Here is an 18679-nt window from a genome sequence, read left to right on the forward strand (position 1 = left end):
CAGGCAAAAAGTACTTTTCATTTCTTGATGGTTTTATTGGTTATAATCAAATTCAGGTAGCACCAGAAGATCAGGATAAAACCACATTTACTTGTCCATGGGGAACTTTTGCCTACTAAGTGCTTCCTTTTGGATTATGCAATGCACCAGCAACATTCCAAAGAGCAGTACTAGGAATTTTTTCTAATCTAATCCATGATTGTGTAGAGGTATATATGGATGATTTTACAGTCTATGATAACACATTTGAAGAGGCCTTAGAAAATTTGGAAAAAGTCCTCATAAGATGTAAAGAAACAAACCTTTCATTAAGCCATGAAAAATGCTTTATTATGTTTACTGAAGGTATTGTTTTGGGACATCATATTTCAGGGGATGGGATTAAAGTTGATAAATCAAAAGTTGAAGTCATCTCCAAGTTACCTATTCCAAATTGTCAAAAAGATGTTAGAAGTTTTCTAGGATTTACCAGATATTATAGAAGATTTATAGGAAATTTTACCAAAATAGCATCTCCACTCTTCAAATTGCTTACAAAATACTGTGAATTCAAATGGAGTCCTGATTTCTAATCAACATTTGAAGCTCTGAAAACAAGAATATCTGAAGCACCTATTTTGAGAGGACCAAATTGGAAACTTCCTTTCCATATTTCTACAGATGCTTCAGATACAGCTCTAGGAGTTGTGTTGGGACAAAAAGACTTGGTTCCTTATGCCATTTACTATACCAGTAAAAATTTGACTCCCACTGAATTGAATTATACTGTGACTGAAAAAGAGTTCTTATTTGTTGTTCATGCAATTAATAAGTTCAGACATTATATAACAGACTATGAAACTTTTATTCATACTAATCATTCTGCAATTAGATATCTAATGAACAACCCTGTTACTAATGGCAGAGTTACAAGGTGGCTCCTAATTTTACAAGAATTTAATATTACTATGTTAGATAGACCAGGGAAACAAAACATAGTTGCTGATTTCTTGTCTAGGATTCAGAATATCAAAGAAGATTCACTTGTAGAGGATAAGTTTCCTGATGAATACTTATTTGCAGTAACTATTAAAACTCATTGGTTTGCAGATATGGCTAACTATTTGGTTACAGGAAAACTACCTCCACATTTATTTCCTAGTGAAATAAGAAAGATTATTCAGGAGAGTTCAAGATATTCATGGATTTCTAACGAATTGTTTAAAACAGGGCCAGACTTTGTGATCAAAAGGTGTGTCAGGGAAGATGAAATACCTGATATCCTCAAAGCATGTCATGATGAACCGTGCGGTGGACACTTTGCTGACAAAAAGACGGCCTATAAAATCCTTTCTTTAGGATATTATTGGCGGTCCCTCTTCAAATATGCAAAATAATATGTTAAAAGGTGTGACAGCTGCCAAAGAGTAGGGAAACATACCCCCTCAAATGAGATGCCATTGCAACCTCAGGTACTCATCAAACCCTTTGAAAAATGGGCTTTAGACTTTATTGGACCTATTATTCCTCCATCCAAACAGAAAAAGTATATATTGGTATGTATTGATTATGTCACTAAATGGGTAGAAGCCAAAGCATTATTTTCTGCTACTAAAAATTCAATTGTTAATTTTCTTTATGAGGATATTTTTACTCGCTTTGGTGTTCCAAGAGAAATTGTGACAGATCAAAGAAGTCAATTCACATCCAGAATGATGGAGAAGCTGATGGAAGAGTACAAGGTCAAGCATAGAAAGTCCACTCGTTACCATCCGCAAGCAAATGGTCAATTGGAGTCCACAAACAAAGTAATTGAATGCATCATTACCAAGACTGTTCATCTACACATAAGAGATTGGGCAGAAAGGCTTCATGAAGCCTTATGGGCCTACAGAACTACATGGAGGAACACAACTAGACACACTCACTCTGAACTTGCTTATGGGAAGGAATTTTTTCTCCCCATTCAATTCCAAGTTAAGACCCTCAAGATGGTTGTTCAATTGGGAATGGATCTATCAGAAGCCCAAAAGCATAAACTGGAGCAGTTGAATGAACTAGATGAGATCGGACAAGAAGCAATTCAAAGAACTGATCTAGCTCAACATCAAAGAGCTAAGTGGCATGACAAATACATCAAGGACAAAAAGTTTCAAGAAGGAGATTGAGCATTGCTATTTGATTCTAAGTTCAAAGATTTTCAAGGTAAATTTCATACTCATTGGCTTGGGCCATATGAGATTGAAAAAGTTTTTGGCAATGGAGCAGTAAGAATCAAAACAATTGATGAGCATCAAACTCCTCTCATTGTGAATGGTCACAGACTGAAGATCTATCATAAGCCACTCTCAAAGAAGGAGTTTATCAAAACCTTTCAAGATAATTATGCAATGAGGCTGGTCTTTATTCTTTTCATCATCATCTAAAAAAAAATGTGTAAGCCTAAAAACCATTCACTAATTGGCAGTCTTATACAGAAAATACAGGGCAAAAATTAGAAGCTTCTGACGCCCTATATTTTCCAAAAAAAATCTCTCTCATTTCACTCATAGTTGTTTCATTTCATTTCATTCCATCTCGCCACCACATTCCACCAAAAAAATTCTTTCAATTTATCTTCATGTTCAACTTTCCATGTATCATTCATACAGTCATTTCTCATTTCCATCCATCTCCATTCATTTCGCCAAGTCATATGATATTCACTATGTCAGTTTCCGTAGCCGAATTCTGATTTCGCAGCTGAACACTAATTCCACAGCTGATTGTTGATTCCACAGCTAATCCTCTATTACTCTGTAGTGACAGTCAAGTGATTAGCCAAATAATGATAAAAGAAAGATGCAGGTATGGAAGAGGAAAATCTTTTGAAGATGTCAGCACCTAAAAGCACCTAGAGAGGCAGCCAATCAGAAGTTAGCCAACGAAAGAGGTATGATTCCAAGGTATGAGCAAAATCATTTTCAAATAGAATTTCAAACACGTAATTTTTATAGTTTGTAAATCACAAGCTCCATAATGTGTAATGATTTGATTTGATAGCTGCCTTAACTCCACCATGTCCTCCGCATCAAATTTTAACAGTGTCATAATCCTCTTCCGAATTTAACTCGTACTCAGTCATACATCCGCATTACACCTGTTGAAACGACTAATCATGCAGACGTGAGCCAATTGACCACGACTCTCTTCCTCTGACGCTCCACTCCGTAGTCATTTTATGAATTCACCAACGTCCACTCCGCAGCCTTTTATTTCAAACTCTGTTCAGTTTTTCCAGTCTCACTCTGTCTCCACACTTTCACACCGAGTTTTACGATTTTCAGTTGAGGGTTTGTTTACATAGACCTCTGCTCCGTGAACCCACTCTCATTGCATGCTCTGTATTCTTCCCGCTTTGTAACCACTGGTTTTCCCCGCAGCCCACTTCCATTTTCCGCTCATATAACCATTCTACTCCGGTGAAACCATCATCTATAGAGGTATCTTCAAAGTAAGAAGGAGGAATGGGTCTTCTAGTAAGAACAGAGCTGGATGGAGCTAAATTTATGGAGGGTTATCCACAACTAAAGAGCACGTTAAGGAAAGCAAGATGGTTGCAGTTTATTCAGAAGTTCAAGGGTCATAATAAAGTCACAAAAACGTATGCAAGATCCTTCAATGGCTTGGAAGTCGAAATTGGCTACATCAAATTCCCAGTAATAGAGTCATCCATTGTAGCAACAACAGAGCTTCCACAAGAAGGAGAACAATGGTTTAAGAATAAGGACTTTGATGAAAAGGTTTGGAGGGTCATTCTGCGTAACCCAGGTATGGACATATCCATTTTTAAACGAGGAATTCTTGTTTCAGCCCTAAAGTAAAAATGGACTAGTCTGTTGTTGATAATTCAGAAATTCATTACGTGTGAAGGAAGGTATGGTTCTATGTACATGTACCATATAAGATTATTAATAAATTTCTTGGGGAGTCAAACCATCAATCTTCCTTATTTCTTGTTGATTACCTTGAGAAAAATGTCTACCATTGTGAAAAAGAATCTAGATGATGTGAAGCCTCATCTCTATCATCATGGCCTTATTAAAATTCTAGTTGAAAACAATTGAAATAAAGGAAGGATACATGGGAACAATTCCTAATTAGGAATTTATTTCAAGACCCCCATGAAATGCCTGAGGGAAGCTCAACAAGAAAAAGTAGGAGAAAAAGAACAAATGTAAACATCCAAGATACTCCTACTAGTATAACCAAGGAAACCAGTAAAGAAGAAATGTTGTCTGAAACATTGACTGAGATTAGAAAACAAGTAAAACAGAAAGGGAAAAGAAATGTTGAAGATATTTATCACACCCCAGAGCCTTCTTCAAAAGAAGAACAAGTACTTTCTGAGAGACTAATTCATCTTAAGGAACAGTTAGCTAAGGCAAAAGAAAAAGGAAAGGAGAAACAGAGTATAGAAAAGGGAGATACAAGCTCACAGGGTTTAAGAAGGAGCTCTAGACTAAAGGGAAAATTGAAGAAAACACAAATCAAAGGAGCTCACTTCATAGACCTGGGAGGTGAAACTCTAGATCAGTCACCAGAAATCACTCCTCCTGATCATAGTCCACAGTATTCTCCTTCTCCTCAACTAGATCTTGAAATCAGTCCAAGAAAGACCACACCTGAAATTGATCAAACTCAGCAACAGATGTATGATTTTATTGAATCATTGGAAAAGACTGCAACAGAACAAGGAACTTCATCTAATCAGCATGGCATAGCTCGGGAAACTTTGATCCAATCATTAAAACAAGAATTTTATGAACTAGAAGTCCTGAACAAACATATCAAAAGGGAAAATGAGACATTGAAAGAGCAAAACAAATTGGAAAAAATTATCCATGAAAATACCATGCTGCATTTAGGACTGTGGCACAAGAAAAATAGGAAATTGAAGAAGAAGAATAGGAGGTTGAGCAGAGCCCTCATCAACCTCAAATACAGGTGCCTTATGATGAAGCCCATGATGACAATGACACCAAGGAAGAAGAAGAAAAGGTTAGATGTATTAGCAGAAGTCTCAAAGAAAATGAATTAAAGGAAGGATAGTCACAGTTTTGGTTGCATGAGAACATGCAACATCTTCACAGTGGAGATATGTTGAGCCCCAGAACTACCTCTCTTCTACATACTTTCCTAAACCTTTTCTCTCCTATTTTCCCATATCAGTGCCTCATAAGCTATCAAAAGTTGTTACATATTGATTTCAGGAGTGCATTTGAGTGATTTTCAAACTATATCCTTGTGTGTGCTATTTGATTTAGATTTTGTTCATCAGCTACGGAATGTAGCCACTTTCCACAGCTAACTCGCAATTCCGCAACCGTTTTCATTATTTTGTAGGTTACAAGTGTCGAAAGGAGAAACGAGACACATGGGCAGCTCAGAAATGATCCACACATGGACAAGGTCCTATCTACTTAGCCGAATTCGCGAAGAAAGGCATCGGTCAAAGGATGGTCAACAGAGAGTCCTACGTCAACTAGGACTCTGTTCCAGCACGTGAAAAAAATCCGAAACCGTTCCTGAATTCATGGATCCATTTTTTCCATCTGCAAGTCGTCTCCATGACGCAATCTAACATCCACTTTGCGTACATTTAATGTTTATGGCAACCAAGAGGCTGAACTTCCGGATTCTGACCTGTTCACATGTCCATTGCTGAAGAATTTTCTCCAAAAGACAGTTATCTATTTCCTCTATAAATATAAGCGTTTGCAACGCAAGTAGTTAGTCTTGATACTGTTGTTTTAGCGTTATTTTTCTATTGTAACCAAGAGACATATCCTCTGTTCCATAATACAAAAACTCTGTTTTTTTTCATATGACTGTTTAAAGCGTGGTTTGAAGTGACAGCATGTTAATCCAAGGCTGTGCAAAGGGCCCCTGCTGGCTGAGGTTTTTCTTTTGTTTTGTATAGTTTTCATGCATGTTTTCTCTTATTTGAGCTATACATTTCTCATGTTTTGTTTATGGTATTAATCGTTTTACTCCTGTACATGTTTTTGCAGCATTGATATCATTTCCACTAACACTGATCAGTGCATTTCAGGATAGGTTATGCTCGAGCTTTTTAATTTAGTTTTTGCATCAAGTGGTGATATGAGACTTGCTTCCTCTGTTGTAATTTCGCTTTTAATTCCAGTTGTTATGCTTTGATTTTAGTGAGATTTGTTTACTGCTTTTAGATAGTTTAGATATCAGTTCTTCATGCTATATGATGATATCTCCAATGCCTTTAGCTTAACCCTATTTTAGAAGTTAACTGGAGAGCTATTGTGATTATAGGTGAAGTAATTTGATTTTGCTTTCATCAGCGTGCAAGTAGATAATTTAGATATCAGTTCTTCATGCTATATGATGATATATCCGGTGCCTTTAGCTTAACCCCGTTTTAGAAGCTATTGTGATTATAGGTGAAGTAATTTGATTTTGCTTTCATTAGCTTGCAAGTAGATAGTTTAGATATCAGTTCTTCATGCTGCATGATGATATCTCTGGTGCCTTTAGCTTAACCCTGTTTTAGAAGTTAATTGGCGAGCTATTGTGATTGTAGGTGAAGTAATTGTTTTGCTTTCATTAGTCTGCAAGTAGATAGTTTAAATGTCATTCTTTCATGCCATATGATGATATTTCCGGTGTCTTTAGCTTAACCCCGTTTTAGAAGTTAATTGATGAAATATTGTGATTATGGGTGAAATTAGTGACTAGTTTTCAGCTTCTTTACTTTTTGGTTTTGAGTACAGTAGTTTATTAGATTTTAATTCTGTAAATAGATGGACAGCAGAGATAGTAACCTCATTTTCAGTGCTTCATCTTTTTCTTGATTTATGTAGTTGCATGTTTACACTTTTTTTCAAGTTCTAATTTCATAGATAGCAAGTTTTGAGATCTTTGAAGTGCTAAGTTTGGAAATTACCATAAAAGGCATAAACCTTGTCTTAAATTCTACATCCATACTTGACCTTTAAAAGTATTCTTAAAACCTTAGACTAGGATTTCCATTTGCATTAAACACTTTAGGAGACCAACAAGAACAAAACCCCAAAACAAGATAAAAACTGAAAACTATAAAGTAAGAAAAAGGTTGTCTTGCACATACAATGCACCACACTTCATCAGTTTATGACTCCCGGATTGATAATTTATGTAGCAATTTAGGACACACTAAATTGACTAAACACCATGTTGATGCAGGGAGGCCATTCTATTGCATTTGAGAGCACAAAATTGCTATCCCACGAGTGGTTGTACCCTATCTATGACAAGGAGATGTTGGTCGTGATGCATGTGCTAGCCAAGTTTAGATAGTATCTGGTGGGCAACCATTTCAAAGTGAAGATTGACCACAACAATCTTCGATTTTTCCTGGAGCAACAGTCATTGGAGGAGCGGCAACAGAAGTGGGTGAGAAAGATCCAGGCCTATGACTTTGAGATTGAGTACGTCAAGGGGAAGCACAACGTAGTAGCAGATGCACTTTTTCGGAGGTCCACAATACTATCTTTGATGTTACTCATGACTAGAAGGCTCAACTTTCGGTTGAGTACTCCAAAGACAGACAGGCTTAGCGAGATTTTGGATGGCACACACAGGGATGACATGTTTCGAGTGATGGATGAAGTGATCTACTATAAGGACATGATATACTTGGTGCCAGGATCTTAGCTCAAGGAGAGGATTATGTAGGAAACTCACGATTCCCCTCTAACAGGACACCCTGGGTTCCTCAAGGCATGTCATGCCATGAAGGAGAGATTCTCATGGCGAGGGCTCAAGGGAGACATACTGAGGCACGTGTGAGAGTGCTTAGACTGTCAGAGAAACAAGGTGGAGTTGTCACATCCCACTGGTTTGCTACAACCACTTCCCATTCCAGAGAGGAAGTGGTAGAGCGTGTCCATGGACTTTATCACGGGGCTCCCAGTTGCAGAGAGGCGAGATTGCATTTATGTTGTGGTCGACAAATTGACCAAGTTCGCCCATTTATTCGCCATCTCATCGAGATCTCACATTAGGGGAATTTTGAGGTCTAAAATGGGCCGCCTAAGGAAATTACAAAATAATAATGGAAATAATAAAATAAGATTACATTACATCATCAAATTTTAGAGGGGAAAAAATAAAAATAAAAGTCAACTCGTATTTTCAACTTATCTCCCTATGGGTTTACTCAAATTTTGAGCGACAACACTCATTGAATGCAAAATTTGATTCATCATCCAAGGAGTACTCATGTTGCATATTTTCGATGGACCCTACTATACGAAAAATGAGAAATACATGGAAAATGTGATTGCAATCACATTTTTCATGTATTTCTCATTTTTTCGTGTGTCCATCAAAAGTATGCAACATGGGTACTACTTGGATGAGGAATTAAATTTTATATCTAACAAGTACTCCCGTTCGAAATTTGATTAAAACTTTAGGGAAATGAGTTGAAAATACGAGTTGAAAAAATAGTTTTATTATTTTAGTATTTTTAAATTTTTTTACTTTTTTACTCCAAAAATGGTGAATCATCCCACATGGTTGACATCATCATCTTGAATCCTAGTGGTTCTTATAAAATTTGTTTTGCTTGTACATTTTTCTTAGGAGACCCATTTTAGACCTCAAAATTCCCCTAAGAGCTTCCCAAGTGGCCGAGTTGTTCTTTCGAGAGATCTTCCGATTACATGATCTTCCCAAAACCATATGGGGGCTTTCTAGCAGGAGTTGTTTCGGTTGGTGGGGACAGATCTTACACCAAAAACTAGCTATCACCCACAAATAGACGGGTAGACCGAGATCGTGAACAAGTGGTTGGAAGGGTACCTACGCAACTGTGACAGGGAAACAAATAATGCGAGTAAAGTGGCTTCATCTAGGAGAGTTCTGCTACAACACCACTTATCACATGTCGATTGGTATGTCTCATTTTTTAGCACTCTATGGATATGATGCACTATCTTTTTCTGATATGATGTTTGGAGATAGCAGGGCCCCAAGGGCAAAGGATTGGGTTCAAGAGAGCCAAGATATTCTCCGAGCTCTAAAGAACAACTTGCAGGTGGCTCAAAAGCAACAAAAAATGTATGCTGATAAGAAGAGGCTGGAGAGACAGTTTGAGGTGGGGGACATGGTCTACCTACGTTTGCAACCCTATAGACAGTCTTCACTAAAGCAGAAGGGGGCAGAAAAACTTCGACCACGATTTTATGGGCCATATAAGGTGATCAAGAGAGTCGGAGAGGTGGCTTATGAGCTAGAGCTATCTTTAGAGAGCCAAATCCACAACGTGTTCCATGTCTCATGCCTAAAAAAGGTGTTGGGCAGCAGGTTACAGTAGCAATTGAGTTGCCACCATTAGATGACAAGGGGAATTTAGTTTTGACACCAGAGTCCATATTGGAGACATGGGAGAGGAGATTGAGGAACTGGGTAATCAGAGAGCATTTGATCAAGTGGAAAGATTTGCCAGAAGAAGATGCTACATGGGAAAGTGAGCAAATCTTGCAACATCTAACCTAGCAATTGTTTGGGGACAAAAACATCCGGGAGGGGAGGATTGTAATGTCCCTTCATAAATATTTTACCAAGGAAGGGGAACCCAATTTTGTAAATTTTGTCATTTTTGGCCTAAAGACAATTTTAGAGAAAATATTTAGGAGATGTGGGTCGAAATCTTTTTAGTGGGATGTGGGGGCCACCTTCCCACAAAATAATATGCACCACTTGGTACAGAGTTCGAATTTCCTAAGGGAGGTTGAAGTCATAGGAGGGACCCACATGAGACCAAGGGCCAACAAGTATAAACAAGGGGGGAGAAGCATCATTTGGGGTTGTTTGACATTTTGATAATCAATTGTTATTCTAGTTGTTCAACTAAGTTAAAAGTGCTACTTAGCACAAGGGCTTCCCAATGAGTGAAGCTCAACCTTTCTTTAGTGGACCTTGAATTCCACCCTAGGAAGGATTTTATTTTTGTTTGGAGGCTAGAAGAGAGACATCACACATGCATCACGCCATTTTGGTTCAGCGGGGACGCAGAAGGAGAAGCCACGCAGTTATTGAGGAAGTGTGGTGTTGGAGTTGGGAATCACATTGTTGTTGGGGTGTTTCTTGGCCAAATTGCAGTCAAAGGAGGAGGATTTGCAGGAGAAGAGGAATCCCATCCCTTAGTATGAATTTCTGAACGTGGGGACTGCGTCATCATCTACAGGCCTACGTAGTCACTTGTGGGTGCTAAGTGTGGGGAGTCTTGGGTGAAGGATTGAGGAGTTGGGCTGTCCAGATTTTGGTTGGAAGGTAATTTTGGGAAGGTTTCTAGCATTTTGGGAGCAACAAACATCATTCTCTGCTACAGGTCGAATTTTTTGGTTGTGGAGAAGGGCCAAGCTATTTGGGACTGAATTTGGAGGGTCAAAACTAGGGCAAACCCTTTCTGGGTTTTGGACAAGGATCTCAGCTCTAATTTTACAGAATTTTCTGGGCAGATCTGAGGAGCCAAATCAAGGTCTCAATACACCTAGCAGTGCACAAACACTGGGCTAGCATAGATTTTTGGAGCACAGACTTATACAACAGTTGGGCACTGATACATTGAGCACCTAAGGCTTGTAGCTTGCCTTGTGCAAGCCCAGGTACACTCCTTCCATTTTCCATTGTACTCCAACAGTTCTATATATAATAAAATTGTCCATTTTGGCATTCTCAGCGAATTTTTTGTTTCATAGGTGTTTACTGAAAATTATTTGCATTGAATTGATTGATGTCTTTGGTTACCACTGTAAAATTTCTATTAGGAACATTACAGCCCATCACCAAATAAGGTAACATGTTAATACTAGTTCATATATATGAAAAATGTGAATATGGTCATTATATGTCGTTACAAAATTAAAAAAAATATCCATTTGTCTATTCTTATAATATTCTTCTTTCACTTTTCATTAATGGCCTTTTGGACATTGTGAACCGTCATTGGCATGCAATTATATCTATATTATTTCCAAAATCGCAAGTTGACGCTATGAAGGCTTTTATTCTATGTTATTATACTTTTTATGTACAATGTGTGTTATGATTAAATCCCACATGAGATGGAGATGATTTAAATGGCAATATCCTAACCAAAAATTTTGTTGATCTAGAAATAGGCTTTAAGATGCAAGTCTCCAGGTTATTGTGATAACATCCTCCCTTGTTATGTTACTAGAGCCATTAGTGTTTTCAATGCACAAAAGAGAAAACAAAACAAAAAACTATCATATATCCATGTTAATTTGAAGTGATTTAAGCAACAAGAGATTTTCTCCTTAAGAGTTATTTCATCCTTAATCATGCAATAATTGTTTGTGTTAAGGATTTAACTTTAATGTTAACATATGTGCATAACCTTTTATCCTTTATTTTTCATCGAAATAACTCCCCATAAAGCTCCTAGGCACTTCCCTTCATTCCAAGCATCATAATAGGTGTAAAGAGGGCAGCACAAACATAGTATAACTAACCCTGAGGGAATCAAACTAGGGACATTTTTTTCATCAAAATAACTCCCCAAAAAGCTCCTAGGAACTTCCCTTCATTCCAAGCATAATAACAGGTGTAAAGTGGGCAGCACAAACATAGTATGACTAACCTTGAGGGAATCGAACTAGGGACATGCAGAGTGTGCTGGATTACCAATGACATCATGGCAACAAAGGCACCGACCAATTGAACTAATCCTTGGGACCTGCAAGTACGTTTATCTATTGCTCGAAACTTCCATTTACTTTTCTCTGTTTTGTCTCACACTTATTTACTTTGAGAAAAATGTTGAATATATTTGTCTATCTATTTATCATGCAGCCAGGATTTGATTCTTCAACTTGTCTTGACGATGAACCACACTCGTTGTTTCGAAACGTGTCACCAAATACATTCTAATGTGATTTAAGCTGAAAAACCTTCTCAAAACTTTTTAATAGTTTAAACTTTAACTTAATCTACCATTTCTAGCTTCCGCCTTCTCCATGGTTTATCCTATAATGTACACACCTGATCAATAACAAAGGCATCCCAGGGACCTCTTTGGAAACTTGTGGAAACAGTTTGTTAGAATCCTGCTCTAGACAATAATAGCATGAAACGTAATATGCACATGAAAGGCAATCACTTCCTTAAGGGTGCCTCCATAACATCCAAGATAACTAGCCTTAGTCTCAGGCAGCATTAATTCTGCATTATCAACTTAGCTTTAACATAAACATCCAGCCTCCATAAACATGGATAAGCAAGCAAATAACTCGACTACGTGAAACTCTTTGTAATATATGAAATTGAAAGTTAAGTAAACAGTACATGCAACTTGGCTTGTTATATACAGTTTGATAAAAAATCTTGCTTCATTGACCATGAGAGTCCAAATCAAGCTCGAAGAGCTGTTCAAGCTGAAGAGTTCCCTTAATTGTTTGTCAGTCATACAGATTCAACATAGAAGCACCCTAATATGAACACCAACACTCAATAAAAGATCACTAGAAAAACTAATTTTGAAACCTCTACACTCTCTTTCACACTACAGATTGGATCCCATTCATCATCTTGGCACTTAAGGTACAGTGACTGCATGAGCTTTTGTTAACTGATTTATGGGAAACAGATCTCTACAAATACACAATCCTTTTGGACATCTTAAACAAGCACAGTTTTTACATAAACCAGGTGACTGACTTATTTGTGCCAGCCACAGGTGCATAACAAGTACTGTCTTACTTCCGCTCAAGAAGAATCCACTGACGTTGAAGCATAAGGCTTACCATCGTCAACCTCCTGTGGTATGGCTTGCCAACAACAATTTCTCTCAATTTTGAAACAAACAATTTCAATCTTGCTTACACATCTCCTAACCAGTAAAACTTCTTGAGTAACCTCACAATAATTCCTTTGGCTGTTTTATGAATATCTGAGGTCTTTGGGCAATTTGTCATCGTGTTAAAATAAAAATTTGACAATTAGGCTGAAGAAAATAAATGATTCGAAATGTGCCCACTTGTTCCGATTAAAAAACGATTTATCCCGCATGCTGCATGACCCTATAGAGTGATGCAGCAAAAACTCTTCCTTAATATCTTAATATTGTGTTGAAGCACTCAACAAACGAAAGAATCGGTTACTTGAGATACAAACTGTATAATTGAATGTTAAGTTCCGGCACCAGAACTTATTGAGAGTTGCAAGTACAGGAAAAGAGGCAAATGCATCAAAGCATCAGGTACAACTGTCCTTGCTGATGTTCAAACGAAAGTAATCGTCCCTTTCTCTCGTTACTAGACATTATGTTCATCATTCAGCTCGTCCATTGGAAAGTCAATTTCCTCAGCTTCAGAGTTTTCATCAGCTGTAACGTCTTCATTGTCGAACTCAACGTTTGAAGGCTCCTTCTGCTCAACTTCAGAGCTTACCTCAACTGTAATACTCAAGCACTTCCCAGGCTTATCAGTACGTTTCTTTCTTACTATTTCGGAAAGAGCCTGAGATACATCCCTCATAGTTGGCCTCTTTCTTGCAGACTTGTGAACACACTTGTATGCAGTAGCTGCCATCGCACCAGCTTCTTCCATATTACATTTCGCAATTAGCCGTGAATCAATGATCTCCTCCCACCCAGATTTTCCTTCTGCACTGATTGCAGCCTGTTTCATATGATGAATTTCAGAGTAGCAGTCAGTGAATATCCAAACATATGACAGAACCAGGCAAAACTTTTGGTTATATCACTGAAAACAAACATATCTCAGAGAGTAGGCATGCAATGGGATTGTTTAGAATCTACATAATATCTAAATTAAGCTTGTTAAGGTATACATGGTATGAAATCAAAAATTACGAGAGAACATGTCATGCTACTTCATTTAAGGAATTGTTAATCCACGACTTTAGCTCTTAATATGAAGAAAGCTGCAGATGATACAAATGCAAGACCAATATATCTATAAAAGTCTTCACATAAATAAGCTGTATTGAACAATGAACTTTAGAAGGAGAGAGCAAGTGAATGAAATAGATTACAAGATCAATATATTCAATGAGCCCTTGTTGAGGATTCCTCCCAGTGATCAGTTCAAAAAGTAAGATACCAAAGCTATAAACATCACTCTTCTTTGTGAAATTTCTTGTTGATATATACTCAGGGTCGAGATATCCATATGTTCCTCTAATATCTGACACATGTCCATCCAAGTTTTCCTCCTTTGAAAGCCCAAAATCTGCAACCTGATCAATCAAAATGCACTTACAACTTATTAGTCTCAAATTCCAAAAAATTACATGTAATTAGTTGTACCATGTAAGACTTAATACATGGAGCAGGCAAAGGAAAAATGGAGAATGAGAGCATGACCTGAAATAATATTGTGATGTCTCACGAGTTTACACTCTAAATGATAAGGTAGAAACATTGATGTTTTCTCTTAAGAGAAAGAAGCTGGTTGAAGCCAAGGTGCAAGGTTAACATATAAAAATGTTGTATGCCCTCTGACAAGAACAGACAGGCCTACTAAGAGTTACTTGCAAGTTGCATCTTTTAATTATCGCTCAGTATATTCTTTATTCAGCTGAGTTTGCATTGTCTAGACTGTAAACCTACGTTGTTGGGAGTGAAAGCAAAGCGGGAAGCAGGAGAGGGAACTGCCAATTTTCAACAGTTTCTGGGAGCAGAGAATTCCAGGAGTCTTTTATATATATATATATATAAGAGACTCCTGGAATTCTCTGCTCAAATATAACACATGCAGATTGTCAAACTAGTTGCAGGAAACATGAAAACATAGATTTAATCACTGGATTAATGATGGTCATTAAGACATCAACATTTAGTGGATATATAACATCAATCATCTAGCAGTTATAATATTGTCGTCAAATGATCAACCATAACATCAACATTCAAGGTTGAACATAAAGCATTTGTCATCAACAAATAGTAACAGATAACATCAACCACGAAATGAAATAGAGCATCATATTCATGACCAAAGAGTTGTAATATGCAGTCAACAATTCAAAGGTAGGTTCAAACTTCAAAGTGTCATATAATGTTTAAAAAAGGCCATAATAAAGAAAACGTACTCTTAAGTTCTAGAAAATAGATTCTAAACAAAAGACAAATAAATCTACTATCTACTAAGCTTCTCTCTTCCGAGAGAAACTTCTAGTTTCTTTCCCATGGTCTATGAACAAGAGAAGAGTAGAAGTAGGTGGAAGTGGTTGTGGAACACAACCACGAGTTATACGACCCCCGTGCAATGCTGGTGGTTGTGAAGCTAAAGGAAAAACTGATACATCTAGAAACCTGCTGTTGGAAGGGGGATGGCATCTCTGTTGCAAGATCACCATCATAAGTTCCATCATGATCACCCAAAAGTTCAAGCTCCAAGCATTCTAAAACTAAATCTCCATCCTCTAAACCAACCTCCTTTGGATTGTCATCCCAAATCATATATGCTATATCATTCTTCACTACCTCACAATAATGAGACAACAATCTCAAGCTGTAGTGCACATCAAGCAATCTTTTTCCTACTCTACATTCAAACTATTTCTCTTCATGCTAATGGATGAAGAGGTAGGTGTTCTACAAAATCCCAAAAATACAATTTTAGCAGAAAATTTATTCAGAAATTTAAGTCGTCAACTTGATAGATAAATTATGCAGACTGAATCAGAAAATTAACAGAAAACGTAAATATATTCTGCAACTGAAGAATAGACAAGAAAAACTTGCAGAAGAACTCAGCCTTATTTTATTAATATAAAATAGTACATAAATAGTGGAAACGGATGAGAGAATGGCCAGCCAAAGATATCTGCTACAAACTATATCAGGGCTCCAAAATAAACTGAACTGCCGAATACAACCTATGAATTCTGAATGAATTCACCAAGGGAAGAGATGGGTCCTCGCCCACTCACTTAATCACTCGAGGGTTTTCTTCCAGAGGCTACTAAGGTAGAGAACTGAATTCTCCAATCCACGCCAAGGAGAAATACTCAAAACCAATATGATCTAAAATGATCTCCTCCTCCTCCTCCTCCTTTTAAAGAACCAATAGATAGATCTTCAATCTTCTAGAAGTATTTTATTTTATTATGTTATTATTATTCTAAAAGATCCCCTTTAACGTTATCTTAAGCAATGTTCCACCAAGACTCCGGTGCGGGGAGACGCACAGGGGGGGCGTGTAGGACTACCCTCAAATTTTGGGAGATTTCGGGGATGCGGGGAGACGTCGAAGTATATATATATAATTCAAGTTTATATTCATTGTTCATTGTTCAATAATGAAAGCATAAAAATATTAAATAGACAATTGAATCATTGATACATCCTCATCATTCATTTTGATACATACATCATTCATATGACATACTCAAGTCTCATTATTGAATTATTCATACATACCATGAGATTCGATAAAAGAATTTAAAAATCAATAATGAAATATTCAAATACATTGATCCATATCATTCACCATTCAATGATTCATCATTCTACAATCTACATTGATTTAAAAATTAAATTCATCATTCATCATTCTAGAATCTAAATTGAAAGCAAAACATACTAGTATATTTTCAAAGTTTGAACACTAAATGAAAATGAGTGTTCCATTTAAGTTTTAACTTTCATTTTATTCAACCTAGGTATTAGACTTTTATTTATTTAATATTTTTTTGTTCTATTTAGTTTTAATTTTAAATTTTTTAATTGTTTTGATTTTTTATTTTATTTAGTTTTTAATTTTTAATTTGGGTCTTATTAGACAAATTTAAAGGGGGCTTCCTAGAAGCACCCTTTTTGAAGGGGGATGCCCAGACGCACCCTTTTTGGGGAGTCTAGACTCCTAGGGAGTCTAGACTCCTACACTCAAGGGGGGCGTCCAGACGCACCCTTTTTGGGGAGTCTAGACTCCCACACTAAGGAAACGCACCCCCTTGCGTCTCCCCGAGACTCCCCAAAAAGGGTGAGTGGGGAAACGCACCCCCAAGGGACTCCCCGTCCCGGGTGCGTGGGGAAACGCACCCCCAAGAAACTCCCCATCTCGAGTGTGAGGGGTGCGTGCACTCGACCCTGGGGGACGCATCCCCGTGGAACATTGATCTTAAATGATTTTTTAATTTAATTTTATTTCATTTAATTCACTTTTAGCCTTTTTCCTCCAATTAATTATTTTCCCCTTTTTAATTAAATGACTAATTAAAGCCATTTTTAATCTGGGAAAAAGGTAAATCACCCACCATACTCTCTGGCCACTAAAAGCGACTCCCCAGCATCCCATCTTGTAGATCTTCTCGTTTCGGTTCCAACGAGCTATTACACCAAAGTGTTCCATCAAATATTCCTTTCGAAATGCCACCTTGAGCGTAATTAATTAAGTTATGCTCGGTAATAAAGGGAATAACCATAATGCAATGGAACCAAAAGAGAATGTACTAAGCTGCTCTTGATGGTAGAAAATGCCAAGTGAATACTAGTGTTATCACAACCGGACAGTCTGGCCAATTTTGGCCCAAAACTGGTCCAAACCAGGCCTCCAAACCGGAATAGAACCGGCCTGTAACGGAACCGGCCGGTTCGGTACCGAACTAGCCTATTCTACCAAAGCGACCAATTCAAGACCGGTTCTATGCAGTTTGTACGTTCCCGAGTCATCGTAAAGATTTGCCTAATTTTTTATTTTTTCATTTGGTTGGCCCACTTCCAATTGTCCCCTAGGCCAGCCTACTATTCAAGCCTATGGTCCTATTCTCCTTCATTTTTCATTTCCATCCCTTTACTTAAATTTTTAACATTACCATGAAATGATTCGAGATGTTTGAGAGTGGTTCCAACCTCATTGGATTTCATATGGAGAAAGTAGAATTTTAGATTTCACTCAAATCCAGCAAACTTAACAATTTTTTAGGATTTCAGGATTGTGGGGATTGCAACGTTTTCATTGGATTTTTTCATGTATGAGGGTAAGGAACTAATATTTAATAAAGAGCACCAATCCTTCTATGTACTTTGATGTTAGTGGCATTGGTTCGAACTCCTCTATCATGACTCTACTGAACATGTACCCATCACTCAAACAAAATCTTGACTTGACATGCTATGTTTTTTCTATCTTATTTTAATGCTTAGAGGGTTATATTTATGACGAAGATCCCAATATATGCAATTATTTTAATGATATGTAGGTATTTGTTGTAGCATGATCTTTTTTGGATGCTAGAGGCCATCTAGAGCCTATTCATTGGTGTATTTTCGGTTCAAGGATAGATTGCACTCAATCTTGTTTTGGTTATGTGCACCTTTACATGCTATATAAATGAGAACTTTTGCTTATTTGTATATAAATGGTTTGGATTCATATGGATGCACATGCATATATCTTTTTTCTTTAAAATTTGAATATTTTGTATGTTTTTGGTCAACCGGTTTTTGGTCCAATTTTTTACTAGTTCTCGGTCTGGTTCTGACTGGTTCTCGGTCCACAAGGTTTTTCAGTTCGATCACCGGTTCAGTTCTACTAACATTCGCGAACACTGTCGAACCTCGTAAAACTCCTCAAAACTCCCCCTAGATCCCTGATGACATAATCCTGCTCCCATGACCTGGCCATCCCATGCCCTGGAAATCCAC

The 18679-nt window shown here is 37.4% G+C and overlaps 1 protein-coding gene across 1 annotated transcript in view; it reads right to left on the minus strand.

Annotated features, from left to right (window-relative positions):
- Positions 1–12655: 12655 nt before the first annotated feature.
- Positions 12656–18679, minus strand: part of LOC149140583 (calcium/calmodulin-regulated receptor-like kinase 1) — a 149267-nt gene continuing 143243 nt past the window's right edge. The window contains exons 6-7 of the mRNA XM_089446786.1: positions 14062–14265; positions 12656–13685 (exon numbers count right to left, since the gene is read on the minus strand). Coding sequence (XP_089302912.1) covers positions 13320–13685; positions 14062–14265 — 570 coding nt within the window. The 3' untranslated portion in view covers positions 12656–13319. The remainder of the gene's footprint in view (positions 13686–14061; positions 14266–18679) is intronic.

Source organism: Pinus tabuliformis, chromosome X, assembly GCF_031772625.1.
Source record: "Pinus tabuliformis cultivar Carrire ecotype Pingquan chromosome X, CPIR1, whole genome shotgun sequence".
In the NCBI taxonomy this organism is placed as follows: domain Eukaryota; kingdom Viridiplantae; phylum Streptophyta; class Pinopsida; order Pinales; family Pinaceae; genus Pinus; species Pinus tabuliformis.